The sequence below is a fragment of the Manacus vitellinus genome, unplaced genomic scaffold (genome assembly GCF_001715985.3).
Source record: "Manacus vitellinus isolate BGI_N305 unplaced genomic scaffold, ASM171598v3 scaffold_2_pilon, whole genome shotgun sequence".
Taxonomy (NCBI): Eukaryota; Metazoa; Chordata; class Aves; order Passeriformes; family Pipridae; genus Manacus; species Manacus vitellinus.
The window spans coordinates 2,501,465-2,519,822 of NW_021940208.1; the positions used below are offsets into that span (position 1 = coordinate 2,501,465).

The following is an 18,358-nucleotide window of genomic DNA, read 5'->3' on the forward strand; positions in this document are numbered from 1 at the left end:
GCAAATGAATAGGCTTGCATAAATACTAAGCCTATATCCTTGCTTTTGCTCATGGAGTCTGTAAACCTTCTTCTCAGTCTGCCTGACTCTGAACCAAAGGATGTGGGGAGGGCTATAGGGCTGTATGGTTTCAGGCTGACATTGGTTTTGGGAGGTCTTGTCCCCCCATATCAGTATCTCCGGACTTCCAGAGAAACTCCACCAGCTTATAGCACTAGTGTTGGCCACACAACCACTGGGTAATGTTTAATCATGCTGAGTGTCACTAAGAGAAGCAGCCACTATAACATTTTTTCTTGTCTTTGTGTGAGACAGCGGCTCCATGGCTCAGGATGAGAGAGGTGCAGGGATGGCCAACTCTACAGGTGATCTAGAGACAGGCAAAGACATGGATGATCTGACAAAAGGCCTGGAAGAACTCTGTGATATCTCTAAGGAGAGGAGGGAGAAAGTACTGATGCTTTGACATCTAGAAGAGCAGCATCATCTTATGTCTATGCTGACAAAGAAAGCAGATGAAAGCAGATGACACACAAAAACGCTGCAGAGCCCTGGAGCAGCTCAACATGGAGCTGGAGAAACTAAGGACAGAGGCTGCTCTGAAAATTAAAACTCAGACCCTGCAGATTCAGCATTTGGAGGGGCGCTTCATGGATCTGGCCAACAACCATGAAAAGATGATCCAGTTCAAGAATGAACACAGGAAACAGCACATGCAGCTGTGGGAGGAGAACAAGCGCCTTCGGCAGGAGAAGGAAGTGCTCTTCAGCCAGGCTGTGAGGGAGAAGGAAGCTGAAGTGCTCCGGCTGGCTCCCCAGGCCAGGAAGCTCTCACAGCAGTTATATTCCCTGCAGGAGAAGCATACTTATGAGAGTTGCAGAGCCCAGGAGAGAGAAAAGGAGCTGCTAGAAGCTCAGAGCCACCAAGCAGGTGCCTACACCCGGGAAGTGGATTCACTGAAGAAGCAGCTGCAACTTCTACAGGAGAGGCACCAACAAGCTGTTGCAAGGGCAGAGCAGGCAGAAAGTCAGCAGAGGGCTCAGAGCACCGAACTGTGGGCTGAGCTGGAGAGGGCACACAAGGAAAAAGAGCAGCTATTGAACCTGGCCATGGAGAGGGGTAAAGCTCTGCAAGATAAGGAACGGGAGATTCAGCAGCTGGAGGAGAAGCTGGAGGTTGCGGAAGAAGCCATGCTGAGAGCAGGAAGGTGCTATTAGAAAGAGGCAGCAGCAGTGGACAAAGATCTGAAGGTCCAACAGCTCCAAGGACAGCTGGAAAGTAGCAAGCAAGCGTACAATGAGCTCTCTCTGCGGTTCGATGCTTACAGAAAGCACAGCATGGACTTGCTGACTAAAGAAAGAACACTGAATGTCAAACTCCGTCACTTTGTTGCATAACTGCATCATTTTCCACTGTTCTCTCCTTGGCAGGTGCCTCTGTGGCAACACATCGCTGCATTTTGTTCCTTTCCGTGGGGCCATCTTCTGGATTCTTTGTAATATCCTCACCAGTTTAAACCTCCCTACAAGGACTGGTTTTTGTCATTACACTTTTACCTAAGTAAATCTCTACACTGTTAAATCTGAATGGGTATTCATTAGTGTGGAAAACGTAAAATAGGAATTTTATCAGTTTGCTCCTACTCTCTGCTGAAGCATAGGTTTTCTTTCTTTTTTTTTTTACAGTTAAAAGCACTTTATTTTTTGAGATGGCCAAAAGCTCAAACCCTTAGCCTTTTGTCCTTGATTCTTCCTTAAAGTTCAACAGAGGTTGGGCGTGTAAGAGGCAACACTGAAGCTCCAAGAAAGAAATCCCACCTTGCAATGTCTCCATCATAAACAGTCATAATTCAGGAACTTAAAGGTTAAATACAAGAACAAGTAATACACAACAACTGATGGCCAAGCAAATTACCATGTATAGATTTCTAGTAGTTCTACCACAGTTTTCTAGTAGTTTTCTGCAGTTGTTTTAATCTTGTTTAATGCAGTAGCATTATTTATATGCCCATTCAGCTCAAAATAAATTGTCAAGTCTTTTGAGTGATTTCAATAATCTTTGAACCAGATTGAGGTTCTGGATGTTCTGCCAGGATTTTTTTTTGTGGTTTTAGGTGCTTTCTGTAGAAAAATAGTGATACACCCTTTCATTTTGTGTATGTCTGGCAGTTTTTGCCAAAAAAACCCAAAACTTTCCTGTCAGCATTCTGGGATACAGAGACCTCCCACTCTCTCTTGCTTGTCTCCTAGGCAAGGAGGTAGTTTTTAGCTGCTGAGGTTCATCTGCTGCTCTTTCAGCCTCCAACAACAACAAAAAAACCAAACAATAAAACCAAACAAAACCCAACAAAACATAACGGGCCAATCCCCCACCAGGGCAGCAGGCAGCTGCCTCTGGAGTTCCCAAGTTCTTTGCCACATGCATATACCTTGAGATAACTCAAGGATTTAGATAATGGCTTAAGTATCTCTTGGTCCTGAACATCTACAAAGCCACAGCATCACATCAAACTTGGTATCTATTGATCTTGTGTACAGAAGTGATCAGAAACAGCAGGTCTGGAGATCTTCCAGCCTGTGACCTGTTCATCTCAAGGCCTTACTGAACCAGATGTATTCTCTAGCTCTGGCACAGGTTTCCCAAAGAAGCTGTGGGTGCCCCATCCCTGGAAGTGTTCAAGGACAGGTTGCATGGGGCTTTAAGCAACTTGATCTAGTGGAAGGTGTCCTGGCCCAGGGCAGGGGGTGTGGAACTAGATGGTCCCTTCCAACCCAAACTGTTCTGTGATTCTGACTCTACATAAGTAGTAGTTTCCAGCAGACTTGTCTTCTGAACTTCCCTGCATTCTCCTTGAATATTTCTCACTGCCTGCTGCATGACAAACCACAGCATTTCTTTTGATCCTGGCTCCTACAAGTGTCATTCCACACGTTTTATGGACTACATCCTCCTACTTTTTAACCATACTTCCCCCTTCTGTGCCCACCCCACGTGCACATTTAATTTTAATGCTGGCATCTAGAGTGTAAATGCCAACTGACCGAGGCTACACACTAGACTCATGGTCTGAGGAAGGGACACAGCAGGGCTAGAGCTGGCTGCTCTGTTTGAAACAGTTGGTAGGCAGGGAAGAGTGACTGTATCACCGCGGTCACTGCAAAAGAGTCTGGGACCAGATGCCTAAATACTCTAAATCTGGGCAGAGGACACCCACTCACTGTGTGACAGAACAGTCCCACAGGCCTCTGTGCATGGTGGTGGGAAAGCCCCCAAATCCTGCAGTCCCCAGGGACATGCCTCCTCCCTTTCCTTGGTGATGTCTGTGAGTGAGAGACCTTCCTCCCTACTCCCTCACCCATCACCCCCCCCCGCCACCTCATACACCCCAAACTCCATCTCCTATACACTTCTCATCCCTGTCAACTACATGTGCCTCCCTTCATAGCCACCCCCTACTCTCACACACCCTGTTGTCCACAAAAATTGGATTCATGGTATGCAACAAGCCAATAATTACACACCCGAGAGAGATGTTATTTATTTCAGAGTTGCAGAACCCTGGGTGCGTGGTGGTGTTCCACAAATTGAGCACACCAACTATCAAAACTTTTAAGTATTTATACATTTTAGCAAACAAAGGCATTAGTGTTCATTGGCTTCAAGTTACATAGGTCTCTTATTAATTGGTATTCTATCTTCCACTGGTTAATGATTCTCTGGCTTCTCATATCAATTAGTCCACACGCTGTCTTTCTCTTCTTTTGGGTCAGTGGGCTGTGAGCCAGTAGTCATGATCGCCTCCTGCTGGAATTACCCCATAAGAGCTGATTTCAGCACAATTGCCGAGTTGGGTTTATTGGTTTCTTTCTTATCTCGGGAGTTCTGCCAGATGCCCTTGTGGCCTGTAAATTCTGCGTTCTTTGTGTCCGCTATCAGTGGTACATCCTTCTCCCCAGGCTCTGTTAACCTCCCCCTATGTCTGAGATCCTTGAAGCATGTCAAGCCCTAAAGCTTAACGAAGCAATTCTACCGACAAGTAATTTGTCTTTCTAGCACCTGGACATCACTCAGAGATGGCTTGCCTGCTGCCTATCTGTTTCACTGACTAAATCTCCCTTCTCGCTGCTTAGGCTTGAAAGTGTACGAAGACCAAACGTCCAAGACCATCCTTTCTTAAGCAAATGTTTACATTTTCCCCGGTTTGAAATGCCCTCCGCACCCATTCTCACACGGTTCCCCTCCCTCCCCGCCCCGCCATTCCACCTTCGCCCGGCGCCGCTTCCCGGCGCGCGGGCGCAGTAGAGCGCGCGCCCCCTCCCGCCGCTTCCCGACAGGCCGCGCGCCGGGAGCGCGGGCCGCAGCCTCGCGCCGGTTCTGCCCTCGGGCATCGGTCGCTTCCCGTCCCGCCGGGCCCCGCCCGCCCCCCGCCATGCGCCACAGCCTCACGCCAGCTGCTGGCGGCCTCGGCCGGCGGGACCAGCCCTGGGTGCCGTGTGGCCGCTGCCCGGAGCGGGGCAGGCCCGCGAGAGGGCGGGATGTCGGCGGGGAGGTGGGACCGGCGCCCGCCCCGCCCGGCCCAGCCGCCGGGCGCCTCGGAGCCGCGCGGCAGGAGAAAGGCAGGCCGGGCTACCAGCGGCCCGCTGGAGGTGTGGGAGCAAGAGGACTGGTTCCCTGGGGCTGGAGCTGGAGACCTGCTGGAGGCGGCCGCCGGACTGGGACCTGGAGGCGGAGCTGAGCGCTGTTTCCTGTGAGGAGCCGGAGCCGCTTGCCCCGCCGGCAGGGCTCAGCGGCCGGCGGTGCCCGGGCGGCGGAGCGGCGGGGCGGCAGCCGGCTTAAGGCGGCGGCGGCGGCGCGCTGAACCGGCCTTGAAGAAGAAGCCAGTACGTGCTAGGGCTGGCACGAGCCGCCTGCGGGCCTGGCTGCCGAGAACCCCGCCGTTGCGGGAACCGCAACCGCGGCTGAGCCGGTCCGCCTGCGAGAGCTGGAGCGGGAGAGCAAGCTACCCCTGCGGACGTGCTGGCGAACGACAGAGCGCGCTGGGGCAGCTCTGAGCCGCCTGGCCCGGGACCCGCTGCCCCGCGGCTGGCCAGCTCAGCACCAGCCTCTTCAGGGACACGGGCAGCCCCCGCCGCCAGCACCAGCACCTCCAGCCCGCTGGCGAGAGCAGCGACCACGACTACGCCCTGCCCAGCCCCCGGCCCCGCGGCCTGGAGGAGGCGGCCGTGGGGACTGAGGCGGAGGAGGAGTGGGCGGCCCCCGGCGGGATCTGCCTGCACGTGGACCGGGATCAGGTGTCGGTGGAGTTCTGCTCCATCTGTGCTCGGCGGGCGGCGGCCTCCTTCAAAATGTAGGGTCAAGTACCTGCTGCAAGTACTCGTGGGGTTCTCACCCCTAAGGGCCTCGCGTCGCGGCGGAGGAAACAGGCGATGGTGCGGAGGAAAAGAATCAATACAGTGGTGATGGGGTGGTATTGGGGGAGATGCAGAGAAGGGGGACCTGGCACTAAAGTGGCCAGGGTAACAGAAAAAAAATCCTCTCGAACGGCACGTTGGGAGCCAGACGGTGGCCTTGGTTCAAGGTGCTGTGAATCTGGCGTGTGGACGGTAGTGGTGTGAGCCTGTTTGGCGTTAGGAGTCGCGCAGAGCTGTGTGCAGCAGTGCGACAGTGGTCGCGCAGACTGACACGCGTGGTGCACACGCGGAGGTGCCGCCGGAGCCCGGTCGCAGCACTTGGGTGAAAAGATCATGCCGACCCGATGCATGAAGGTGTGCTCGGCTCCGCTTCGCAGTAAAGATAACGCTGACTACCCGGTCTTGAGTCAGATAATGTCTAGCCTGCTTTCCTGAGGAGCCGAAAATGCTTGCTTAGAAAACCAAACCAAAAACTCCATCGTCACTGGACAGACTTAAGAAAATAGTAATGATCGGCAAAAGAAAGCATGCATATAAAATTGTACTGCATCTCAGTTATACATTACTATTAAAACCTCTCTGACAGTTTCTCTTTTAGGTGCTTGCCCTGCCAGGCTCCGTTGTGTAGGGGTTAAAGAACAGTCGTTTTCCACCTCGCAACCTGGTAAGGATCAATATATTCCCATAATGCGGTATCAGACAGCTTGCTTTGCTTATCCCAGTCTCTTGTAATGACTGGTTCAGGAAATAATTTCTCTGGTCCTTGGCCTACTCTGCCGAAATGTTTCTAGCTCTCAATGGTAACTAATAGTGAAAGCTACAGTCACATCATTCTCATTAGCTGTTTTCCTCTTTTCCTTTTTGAAACTGATACATTCACTACATAGCCAACACACAGCTACATTTGGAATTAAAAAAATGCTCATGCCATTTGAAATAGAAATTTTCTGTTAAACCAAGTATCTGATGAGCTGAAAGGGGAAAATATGCTAATAAAGGGGATGTGCATTTATAGCTTTAATCACAGGGGACTGTCCCAAAAGTGTAAGTACATTGCTTTTTAAATTAATTTAAAAAAAATAAATTTGTGACCTGTTAGTTTAAAATACTGTCCAGCGTTAAGGATGCACAGTACCTTTCAAAAGTCCTTCTCTAGCTTGCTCTAATTAATGATGCAGGGTTATGCCTGATTAAACAGAACCTGAACACTAGTTAAATCTGTACAGTGGAATCCTCATGTAGAGGAGTCAGTCTTTTGCATGGACCTCTAACGAGAACTGGGTTTGAAGAATGCAGTGCATCGAAGTAACTTGTTACTTTATCTTCCCTTAAGTAAATCTCTGTGCCCATGCACACTGAAATTCCTATGTTACTTCAGAGTAGCTTTAAAGTCTAAAAAATATTGCGTGTATATGCATGTGCTTAATTTTACTGTAGAGTTCTTAATTTAGCCTCTTACAGTATCCAGAAATCTATAACTTGATACAATTAAGCACAGTTTGGAGATAAGCAAATATGTATCTTGAGGCTAATGATTTGAAAAATGCTCCACAATTAACTGAGAAAGAATAGGAGAAAGAATAGTTTGACGAACAAATAATGTGTGTTTTCTTGTAGTTATCAGTGTTTCTCCCTATCACAAAAGATGAGTGGGTTCTTTTTTCAGTTGTATTATAATGTTTAGGTTGTTTAAATGTATGTCAGTTGGGGGAAGAAGGATTGTGGAAATGATAATATGTAAAGTGAGGTTTCACAAAGAATACTTTCCAGATCAGTTTCATTTATTAAATTCTTAAGAAAAAATCTATTTAGTGGTTCTGAAATACTGTTTCTTAAAGCCTTAAATTTTGTGTTTAAGGCTAAGTAGGTGAAAGTGTTTTCTCCCAGTCATTTGCTTCATTGGTGCTAGACCCTATCACATGTTCATCAGTATAAAAGGAGTTTGATTTTCTTTGTGAAACATCACTGTGTGATAAAGTATATGTGTATTTAGCATCCTTGTTTTTCTTTATGCTAAAGTGGATTCAGCTGTGTTGGGGCAGAAGAGACGGGACCAGCTGCTGGCCACATTTCCTGCTTTATTTTAAAAGGTAGTATAAGAAATGAGAATAAAGAGGTAACAGGGCTTTTGCTGTCTTTGGTTAAAAAGAAAAAAGTTGAATGCTGGGATCATTTACTGTCATTCAAGATTTATTTTTTTTTTAAAGGCAATATCCTATCAAACAGGTTTTACTCCACTGTATGTAGAATTCCATCTGTTCAGGGTATATTGCCAGCACAAAAGAGACTTAGTGGGATATGTGTTACCTTACACCTCTGTGGTGGATCAGCAGGGCTGTTCAAAGTTTCAGTCTTAAATTGGGTAACTGCTGTAACTGATGGGTTATACCCGTGCCACGGGAGTCAGAGTTAACCACCAGGACCTGCACTGACTGATATGCAAAATGGAAATAATTTAGATTCAACCTAGGCTCAACCTGCCTAGCTCAGACTTCATGAACATGCTTTGTTTTGCAGTTTATTGAAAAAAGAAAACCATTAATGTAGTATAGGATGTTACAGTGGCATTTTCACAGTTACTTCAGTGTAGAAGTGGTTTTTAAGTTAAATATGCATTCTTTCTTGTCGCATCACTGCTAAATGGCAGGGTCAGGGACTCAGTTCTTCTGGTCTCTGTGTGAACCCTCACATTGCTCTGTCGTGACACGACCTGTGAGCTGTGTCTGAGAGCAGCTGATTTTCTGACATGCAAAACGATGTATTTTGGTATAAGAACAAGGTTAAGTCCCAAGAAAGTCAGTGGCTGCAGGCATTTGTAGTGCCTACTGAATCATATTTAAACCAAATAGTGGGGAGGAAGCTATTTGAAACTCTTGACTGTACTATCTGTATGGTGTATTATTAATGTAGCTTTTTGAAGTGAAAGCCTTGAAATGAAAAAACTTAATACTTGAAAATATATTGTAAATGTTTCCTTGTAATTATGTGCCATCCAGATAAGAATGCAATATCATAATAAAATCAGACTTGTTGATCTTTCAGTTTATGGGCTCAAATGTTTTTTCATCTTTTTCTTCTCACTAATGTCTTGGTTCATTAAACAAAGTGGGAAAACATGAAAATGCTGTTTCTGCTCTCTTTGTGGGTCATCCACTGAGAACAAGACAAAATGGGTCAGGGTATGCAGGAGAAATGTTCTTGCTCATCTGTATTGAGAGATAATTCTGTGGTAAGGACAAAGGTGTTATTCCTTGAACTGCAGATAGAGCTGTACTTCTGAGAATCAGCACTTCTTGTATTTTATAGTTGTTTTTCTTTCTTAATTTTTTTAAATATGGATATGTTTGATCAATATACCATGGAGGAGTAAAATACGTAAACCCTTCCGTGGTCTGTTGGCATCTTCCTGCTTTCTGTCCTATTTTTAGGCTCTGAAGTTTGATGACTGGTCAATAATATGTTGCTGAATCACCATCTCATCAAATTGGTATTTCCACACTAAACACTGGAGTGAGTGTTTAAAACAAAAGGTTTGACGGTGCTGAAAAGGCATTTTCAGAGCTCCAGAGTGAGCCATGCACTGTACTTTTTGATTTCTGTTCATCTTAAATGCTTTATTTGTAGGACAGTTTAAAATAGCGCTTTCCACATGCAGGCATTGTAGTGAAAGTGGTCTGCAGCTTGATGAAAAGGAACGTTTCACAAAAAATAGTGTAAAAATTTAAAAGCATACTGGCATGCTCAGCCTTTTTGGCCTGTAGTTGCAGAAAGTAACCTGTTCGGCATTGGAATATGTGTTTGTTAAACTTTCGTACCACAGAACTAAGTGGTGCCTGTGTTGAGCTGTGTAGCTATGTAGCTACGTTTTTCAGTATTTCTCCACCCCAGAGTCAACCAAAGTAGCATTTAAAGTATTTAAATAAGAAACAATTGAATGCTCAGTTTTCCTTTAGTCCTTTATAGTTTGATTCTGGTGCTGTGACTCTTAGTACTGTTCTAAATTAACTTCTCTGTCTTTCCTCTGAAGAGCTTTGCAGCAGGAAAAAACAAATCAGTGCTTCTGCAATCTGTAGATGCCTGGAGAGATGATACCAGAGGAAGTGCAAGAAACTCTGTTCTAAAGCTTGGCATCTCTTTGGACTTCCAGATTATCAGATTTCTCATTCCATTTGTCAAAACTATTATCAGTTTTCCCTGTGAAACAGAGGAATCTTTTGCAAAACACAAAGGCCTTTTGTACATTTACTGATTTTTAAAATTCCGTGTTTTCTAGAGCTTTTAAAGAGGTTTTCTGCTGAAATCAGCAATGTTCTGGTTATTTTTACTATTTACTATTAGACTGTAAAATGTCTGAGGGATATGTTAGGTATGGGAGCTGTTCAAATGGACTCAGTTTAAAGAACACCCTGTACCAAAACTGCATATTGCCAGCTGCTGATTCTACAGTGTTATGCCTGGTTGAAGTGGGATATGTAGATGTGGGGAAGTAATTTCTGTGGCGAAATGATTCTGTGCTCATTAGCAGGAGGATGCCAAGAGCAGGACTAGGGCGTGTACCAGGAAGATGGGCACATCATTTGCAGAGGGCTGTGGAATAGATTGTAAAGTTGATATCCAGCATCAAAAACGGATGCAATAATCACTGAACCAGTCACAGTCATTCTTAAAGATACTACTGCAAAATAACACCTTTATTTTATGTTTTTTATTATCGCAGTTAAGTGGTTCTGTTGGTTAAAGTCTGATGGCTTCTGGAGATATGACAATTCAGTGTCATGTAAAATAATTGCTCTGTGAGAATCTCCAAAGTCAGGGTGGTTAAGGTAAGGCCAAGCTCTCTGTTTAGATGCAGACCAGTATGGGAACCCCATATGGCACAGTAATACTTTGAATCAAGGGAAACTGAACTATCTCTGTGTAAAAACAGGTAGTCTGTGTTTGCTGCTTCCCTGTACAAATCAGGCTGCTACTCCTGGTTATAGAGAAATAGAGTGGGTGATTTTCCTGCTGTAATGACAGATTATTAAGGAAAAGGTAGATAAACATGATGAAACTCCTTAATATATTTTTCATCAGTGTTACAGCATAACTTTTAACCCAATTCAATTAGTCTCAATGCTGAATTCTTTAATTCTAATTAATAAATATTTCCACATGCATCTCAAGGGATACTAGAATTTTACTAAAGTGTACATGAATTGACCAGTAACTGTACAGCTTTTACAATCACAGAATCATTTAGGTTGGAAAAGACGGAGTCCAATCACCAACTTCTCAACTAGACCATGGCACTAAGTGCCACATCCAGTCATTTCTTGAACACCTCCAGAGATGGGGCCTCCCACCTCCCCCTGGGCCATCCACTCCAATGCTTAACAACGCCTTCTGTGAAGAAATTCCTCCTGGCACTTTATATTGCTCTAGAACCAATACAGTCACCAATGTGAAGACATGCCTGACTTGTAAATGCATTACTTTAGACCACTGATCTTAGAACTTGAGGAAGCTGGGATATCACACCAGCCCTCAGGGGCCTTGACACACTTCCATCCTTCATGAAAAGAGTAATGTCAAGGCAAAACAAGGATAAAGTGTGCTCTGACCAGACTGTTTTTTGGTTGCTTGATACGTATGCTGGGAAGCCTGACACGGGTATCACTCTGTGTGCTGTGTGATAACAGTGTTCTGTTCAGTGTGCAGTGGGACCCTCATAACAGCCTAAAGGAGGTAATCTTGTGACAGAAATTTTGTGCTAGCAGAATGGAGAAAAGGGAGAAGAATACTCAGATTTTGAGGAGTATCTAGAAAACCCTTGCCATGATCCCCCCTTTTTTAAAAAAAAAAAAATAATTTCAGTAGTTTGCATTATGAAGAAAAAGCATTTTTCAAGAATACTCATTTTAAGAGCTTCTAAAACATGTAGCATCACCTTAGAGCCAAACACTAAGCAGGCAGTATAAATGCTTTCCCCCCCCATTTCCAAACAAACACACCTGTCTATAATGCTGTTATTCAGATGTATACTTTAAGCTGGGCATAACAAAAAACTTAACCTGCATTTAAGTTCAAAACTTGAAAAATGTCAGTGCAGAGTCTTTGTTTTTCTATTAAAAGAAAGACAGAAAGCAACAACTTCTTTTCCTTGTTTATTATGGTTACTTATCCAAGGCAATTGAAAAGTTATTTTAGCTCTTCAGGATCCCTGCTAAGGTGCATCTGCTGTAGTATTTTGACATATATTCCGTGCTGTTTAGTGGCAAGATATAATCCAGTTAGACACTGTACCAGTATACCCAGACTCATCTTTCTAAAGACAGGCTGAGTGATTGTGAGCCAGTAGCGTACTGCATTTTCCTTCCCTGGCAAGGGAGATGACATGTACCTAAACAACATAAACAGCGGTAGAAACTTACTTCTTTTTGCCATGCAAGTATCAAGATTTAACATTATAAATATTAAGGTAGATAGTCATTTTCTCCTTCTTCTCCTAAGTTAATTTCACCTGGTGGTACTGAGCTCTCTGGATAAATGCTATAAAACATCCTGACCCTGTACTGAGTCTTGCCAAGCCTCACTGTGCTCTGAATTACAGAGAACGACACCTGCCAGGGAGTTTGGCTGCCAGGCACTGCCCAGGGTCACTGAGGTCTCTCAGCTGTCCAGCCATCTTCACTGCTTGGCAAGATGGCAGCCACCACTGCCCACAGCCAGGCACATCCGGGGTGGCTTGTAGGGTTCCAGTTAAATACAAGTGCTTCACAGTGGATTGCTCTGCAGATCTTGTTTCATTTTGGAGGCTTGGTGTAGCTCTTACAAACTTCACCTTGTAATTAGATGACCTTAATATAAATCCCCTCCCCATGTACTACATGCCTACAAGAAGACAGGTGTGCACAGACTTAAATTCCACAGAATTTACTCTGAGAATGGAAGATTTAACCAATAAATACATTTCACTCATTACAGGTTAATAAGACATACCTGGCTGCAAGGCTTGCATTCAAGGGGAGAGCCAGGAAAGCAGGATAGAGAGCACCCACAACAGCCCCCACTAATCCTCCTCTGACCACAGCACAGACCTCACAGTTCAGCTGACCTGCACAGCAAACGATATTTCAGTCAATATCCACACATGCTCCACCACATCAATTTATAAGCTGTGTGCAAGAACGTGGAAAGAGGCCCTTGACAGAAACTGCCACGCTGTACAGGCATGCAAGAAATTATGAAAGGAGGACTCTTCCTTTTGCAAAAAAAAAAAACAAAAAACAAAACAAACCAACACTCCCATTCCAACTCACAAAGAATTTATCACTCTAAAGCTGACCTTCAAATAAAATTGTACAGACGGGGGAAACTGAGCTGCTTTGTTGCAGTTGCTTTTACATGACTTTGAGTGAAAAATCTAAAAACAAGTCATGTGTAACAGAATTATTTTTATAAATCTACATAAACATGTATCTCCTTTCCCACTCCACCTCAAGAACTCACTGCTGCCCAATGCATTGTTTTTCACACCCTGCTTTACAAACTGAGGTTTTTCAAGACCGCAACAGTTCAAGAGCACTGCTCTGCAGGGAAGAAAAGCTCCTCTAGTGTTATGTTGTGGATGGAAAGCAAAGCCCTTTTGAAAACAAGGAATAAAGAGGTTTTTACCTGAAAATAAAGGGCCACGCACAAAAACTTCATAAACTGCTGCTGTTGAAAGAAATGGAATAACAGCCATTGGCACAGCAGACACCAAGGAAGCCCTTCTGATATTTAGGATGTTCCTGAAGAAATTATTTGCTGCTAAGCCACATAAGCTTGAATTTGCTGCTAGGAAGTATGATCCATGATTACAAAGGTTCCTGTGAAAGGAAAAAAGTCATTTTAGCAATTGAGAACAGTAAAACAGTTTACTCAGTGTTACAATTCTTTTCTGAATATCCTACAACAAGGGGTAAGAGAGGTAAATCTCTCACAAGTGCAAAATAGAGAGGAACTACTTTCAAAAGCAATCAGTACAGCATCCTTTGTTACATGCCTGAGTTTACTCACACTTCAAGAGTGAAATGACAAAAAGGCTGAGAAGCCTTTTCTACAATTCTTTTTTAGTTTATTACAGCTAATGGAAGCTTCATTAAATTTGCTCTCCTAATCAGCATGTTTCTAAGGAGAATGTTTTCTGAAAAGAAATTAAGAAATACATATATAGAATCCCAGGTAGCTCCTGTAATCAGCCATGTTTTTAGCCTGCATACCCAAAAGTATAGGTTTAGTTTCAACATTAAGAGCTTACAGAACAGATCAGGTGGGATAACTCAGACTTTGCAATAATCTCAGCAGCTGCTGGCGATCACTTGTAGTGAACCTGCATGTTGAAGGGGTCTAAGCTTTCCTTGTCTGCAAGGAACACATGGATTTAAGCTCCTACCTTGCTAGTTAAAGGCTACAGAACTCCAAAGTACTGGTTTACAGAACTGGAGCTTCTATTTCTCCCTTGATAACAGAGGAACTGAATTCTGTTATCTATGATATTTTTAACATATGGTTTAGAGCAACTACTCGTGTTGCAAACCCTAGTAGGGTGAAGGCAGAATAGAACAAAGCAGTCAGAGAGAGTCAGCAGCATTTAATATCTTAACAAACAGTTCCCGTTTGAGTACATCACATCCCAGCAGGTAAGACAAGAGAGGGAACAGGCAAGCATGCCAATTTTACAGGCCTGATGAGCAAATTTATGTAACTTCATTTGACTGACAGAAGGAAGTTGTGCTTTACCTTTAGCATTATAGCTGGCACTATCTGGTTAGTGGAAACAACTCTTTTCTTTAGGTTTCCCCAAATCTAAAATTCACAGAATGGCAACTATTGCCAGGCAAAGCAATTACCTGGAAGGCACTCTGATTCTGAGGCTGTACCAATATCGTTATGTTCAAAGAGTCTTTTTAAAATTGTATTTATCACTAAAGCTCTGAAAAAAATAAATTACTTAACTGATCACAAACTTTATGCTAGGACAAATGTCATATTTATTTACTTCTAGTTATCAGAAGTGACAATCTTTAAGCCATTTAGGAATTAAAATACATAATTTAATAAAAAAAAATCAGTCTACTTAAAATTCTTCATTTTAATGCTTAGAGTAACATTAAGCACTGAAAAAATCATACAGAAAATACTTCAGAGATGTGCAAAACTACTTAAAACATTTGACATCAAAGACGCCAACAATTTCTCATTTTGAATAGGAAAATACCTTAGTTCCCAATATATACCAGATTTTCAAAGACGAAAATAAGCTACTAACGTTTCAATTCTGCTGCTATATAGAGAGAGCAAAAGAACTTTACTGGTCAGATCTCTTCTCTTACTATTATTTAAGAGCTATTCTTTTTTTGTGCTTTGTTTTAAAAAGAAATTTGCTTTTCAAATCCCCATTTTCCCAATTCTCAAAATGTCCATGGAGTACTTGCTGCAAATAAGCCATTTCATTGCCTTGGGATGTTTACAGTCACAGGCAGTGAAACGCAGATGGGCACATCCATAAATGTGGAGGACAGAGATTAAAATTTTAGTGGCATATTTAAGTATCCAAAGGACCAGCACAAACTGCTTAGGCCTGCTGAAGTACAGAACTGCTACACTGCACAGAAGGAAAGAAAGAGAGGATGGAAGCCTTGGGGTTTGGTTGGTTTGCTTTAAATACCAGCTCCCTAGTGTTAAAAACACGTGCTTCAGTGAACAGGAACTCTCTCAGTCTGACTGCAGAGTGTTTGCTCTTCCCTTCCAGCCATTAGTGACCTCCCCTCTGGATATACAAGCCTAAAGTCCTGCCAGGACTGGCAGCTACTTCTTTCCAAGGCCCACAAGTCAGTCCTTAAGTACCACAGTTTCTATCCAGATGTTACCACATCACCACTGAGGTATCTGCCTCCCCTGCTCTCCCGAGGAAGTCTGAGTGTTTCAAGTTGAATGTGAGGGCAGCAGATCCTATGCAAAGTTGCACCCTTTGCTTTCTCACCTGTGTGGAGAGGCCCTGTGTTACTACCAGCAGCTTGTTTAGCCAGCAATTCAGTCCTATTAAAAAATATATAAATAAAATAAGCTTCCAATTCCTCTTATTTATACAGAATTTATCCAAGCTGATACACACATGCAAATGGCTCCTAACAGAACCCGCTCAGGTCCATTAATGTTTTGCAGTGCAATGCAGTATCACAAAACAAAAAGGTCATTTGTGAGATCCAGAACTCATTTAGCTGACTTTATGCTGCACAGAAACCTGCTGGTGAGCCTGCAGGACTCCAGCTGACTCCTCCACCACCACCTGGATACCTCAAGTCTTGCCTTCCTGAAACGGGAAGCAGTGCAGAATGAAACGCAGAAACCAGCAGGTTGACACTCACTAAGTTCTGGCCCCAGGCCAGCCCTGCTGGACACAAGATGACTCCAGCAGAATCACATTTCATTTCCTAGAAAATGTATTAGCTCTAGCGTAGGATTATGTGAATGCTCAGAGCCAGTCCAGGCTGATCAGCCATCCCAGAACCCTAAGCATTGGAGAGCACACACTAGAAACCAGTTGAACAGGACCAGAGCTAACACTGAACTAACCATATTGGAAAAACATAAAACAAGCTCTCTCTTCTGGGCACTAACAAGCATCTTCACAATTAAGTATTTTTGTAACTGCAAAGAAAATTTGTAATATGAGAGTAAGGAAAAAGAAAAGCCTCCAAAAGACTCGAAATGTTTGATGCACTTATCTTCATTTATTTTACCAGCACTTACTGATCTGTTTTAGGAAGCTCATTTAACATCTTTTGTATGATTTCCATCTGCTTGAGTCTTGCCAAAAATAGACTTTGCTGTGGAGAATCTAGTTCAAGAAACTCTCTTCCTGTCATTCTGGAGTCCTGGATCATAAGGAAAAAACAAACAAAACAAAAAAACCAAAAAAACCCCAAAGTTACACAGCCCCAGTATGAATCAAATAAACATTAAGACTCTTTGCCACCATGAATCACAAATGTATTTCCTATTTTCCATGGTAATATTCCAGGTTTAGATTGATTTAACTGTCAAAAAGAGGTGAAAGGAAAAAAAAAACAAATAAATCCATACTTTGTAAAGATTTAAAGAAACGATGAAGATACCTACTCTGCTTTTATACTCCACACATAAGGACTTTTTTTATTGGTACCCTTAGCCAGAGACTTATATACCACATCAGTTGTACTGGGTTTGTGTGTCAAGGTTTTGGTAGCTGGGGGGCTGCAGGGGTGGCTTCTGAGATGCCAGAAGCTTCCCTCATGTCTTGCAGAGCTGTTCCAGTCAGCTCCAAGATGGACCTGCCACTTGTCAAGTCTAAACCTAACTTCAACAAGTGGCAGTGTTTGTGAGATAACATAGCTAAGAAAGGGTAAAAATTACTGCATAGGAGTAGCTGGAAAAGAGGAGTAAGAAAATGTGAGCGAAACAGCCCTGCAGACACCCAAGGTCAGTGGAGCAGGAGAGGTAGAGCTGCTCCAGGTGCTGGAGCAGAGATTCCCCTGCAGCCCATGGTGCAGACAAAGGTGAGGCAGCTGTGCTCCTGCAGCCCATGGAGGTCCACAGTGGAGCAGATATCCACCTGCAGCCCCTCGGCGATCCCATGCCAGAGCCTGAAGGAGGCTGTGACTCTGTGGGTAGCTGCACTGGAGCAGGCTCCCGGCAGGACCTATGGCCCCATGGAAAAAGGAACCCACTTTGGAACAGGTTTCCTGGCAGGACACGTGAGCCTCTGAGGGTCCCACACTGGAGCAGGCTGTTCCTGAAGGACTGTACCCTGTGGAAAGGTCCCACAATGGAGCATTTCATAGAGAACTGCAGCCTGTGGGAAGGACTCACATTGGAGGAGTTTGTGGAGAACTCCTGTGGGAGAGACCCCACACTGAAGAAGGGAAAGAGTGCAAGGAGAATGGAGTGGTAGAGACAACATGTAATGAACTGACTACAACAACCCCCATTCCCCACCTTCCTACATTGCTCAGAAGGAGGAGATAGAGAAAATCTGGAGCAAAAAGAGGGGTGGAGGAAAGGTGCTTTAAAGATCTGACTTTATTTTTCATTACCCTACTCTGATTTGATTGACAATATACTAAATTTTCCCAATGTTTAGTCTATTTTGACCATAATAATAATTGTTGAGTGATCGCCCTCTGCTTATCTCAACCCATGAGCTTTTATTTATACCTTCTCCTTGTCGTGTTGAGAAGGGGGAGCGACATAGCATCTTGGTGGCTACATGGCAACCAGCTGAGGTCAACCCACGCCAAAAACTCTTGATTAAACCTGGTGTTTAGCGATTCAAATGCTTGTTTTCTAGATATTTAACCCCAGAGGAAATTCTCCCAGACCCCCTTTGCCAGTCATACTTACCTTAAGTTACTTTTATGACGTGAAAGCTCAGTCGTAAGTCCTGCCTATAGGACTGTGCCTGTTCCGGTTGGGGCTTGGCAGGATGCAGGAACGGAGAAAGCAGGACAAGCGGGCAGGATCTCACCGGGATCACTCCAGGCCGTCTCAGGAGGGTCCCAAACCTGTGCTTTGGGTAAGACACAGCGTCACGGAGCTATAACCACCCACCGCTCCCTGACTCTCGCACACGTTTTGCACACGCATCTCTCCCTGATCCTCGCACGCCGCTGGAGGCCCCCAAGCCCCGCAAAGCCCCCGGCTCAGGACAGAGCCCTCACCCCCGACCTTCAAACACCAGCCTTACCAGCCGCCGCCTCCGCACCGCGCTCACCCTCCTGGCCACGCCGCCGAGCTCAAGCTCCGACCTTGAGCTGTCCGGGAACACCGGCCCGCCGCCCGTCGGGCCGCTCCCGACGCCCACAACATGGCTCCGCCTACCTCACGCCCTCCTCGTGGGCGCCGCCATCTTGCCCGCTCACATGACCCAGGGGCCTCAGAGGTCG

At 44.6% G+C, this 18,358-nt stretch overlaps 3 protein-coding genes across 6 annotated transcripts; 2 read left to right on the forward strand and 1 right to left on the reverse strand.

Annotated features, from left to right (window-relative positions):
* Nucleotides 1-326: 326 nt before the first annotated feature.
* Nucleotides 327-1,469, forward strand: CCDC89 (coiled-coil domain containing 89). Its single transcript, XM_008928416.3, is given in 2 exon segments — nucleotides 327-523; nucleotides 525-1,469. Coding segments are annotated over 2 exon segments (1,047 nt in total). The 5' UTR covers nucleotides 327-349; the 3' UTR covers nucleotides 1,398-1,469.
* A 2,960-nt stretch (nucleotides 1,470-4,429) lies between these two features.
* Nucleotides 4,430-8,452, forward strand: CREBZF (CREB/ATF bZIP transcription factor). The gene is given in 11 exon segments (XM_029960876.1): nucleotides 4,430-4,447; nucleotides 4,449-4,483; nucleotides 4,485-4,521; nucleotides 4,523-4,573; nucleotides 4,575-4,705; nucleotides 4,707-4,774; nucleotides 4,777-4,818; nucleotides 4,821-5,020; nucleotides 5,022-5,347; nucleotides 5,998-6,075; nucleotides 7,431-8,452. Coding segments are annotated over 10 exon segments (957 nt in total). The 3' UTR covers nucleotides 6,047-6,075; nucleotides 7,431-8,452.
* Nucleotides 8,453-11,544: 3,092 nt separating this feature from the next.
* LOC103761794 (transmembrane protein 126A) lies at nucleotides 11,545-18,293 on the reverse strand. Of its 4 annotated transcripts, none has more exons than XM_025894970.2 (6): nucleotides 18,187-18,293; nucleotides 17,817-17,977; nucleotides 16,188-16,312; nucleotides 13,068-13,261; nucleotides 12,393-12,507; nucleotides 11,545-11,793 (listed from the first exon to the last, which is right to left on the reverse strand). In XM_025894970.2, the coding sequence occupies exons 3-6, from the start codon at nucleotides 16,301-16,303 to the stop codon at nucleotides 11,592-11,594; spliced, it is 627 nt and encodes a 208-aa protein (XP_025750755.1). In that variant the 5' UTR covers nucleotides 16,304-16,312; nucleotides 17,817-17,977; nucleotides 18,187-18,293; the 3' UTR covers nucleotides 11,545-11,591. The 4 variants fall into 4 exon arrangements, with proteins under 4 accessions (XP_025750755.1, XP_029816737.1, XP_017926557.1 ...); XM_029960877.1 differs by having other exon boundaries at nucleotides 16,188-16,318; XM_018071068.3 differs by having other exon boundaries at nucleotides 17,817-17,982; nucleotides 18,187-18,289.
* Nucleotides 18,294-18,358: the final 65 nt, after the last annotated feature.

What these genes read in the sequence shown, in the direction of transcription:
- LOC103761794 (XM_025894970.2), bottom strand. Translation starts at nt 16,303, where the DNA reads ATGACAGGAAGAGAGTTTCTTGAACTAGATTCTCCACAGCAAAGTCTA. An exon ending in GAGCTTCCTAAAACAGATCA is followed by an intron (nt 13,262 to 16,187) that starts GTAAGTGCTGGT and finishes TTCCTTTCACAG; the next exon opens with GAACCTTTGTAATCATGGAT. An exon ending in AATGCAAGCCTTGCAGCCAG is followed by an intron (nt 11,794 to 12,392) that starts GTATGTCTTATT and finishes TATGTTGTTTAG; the next exon opens with GTACATGTCATCTCCCTTGC.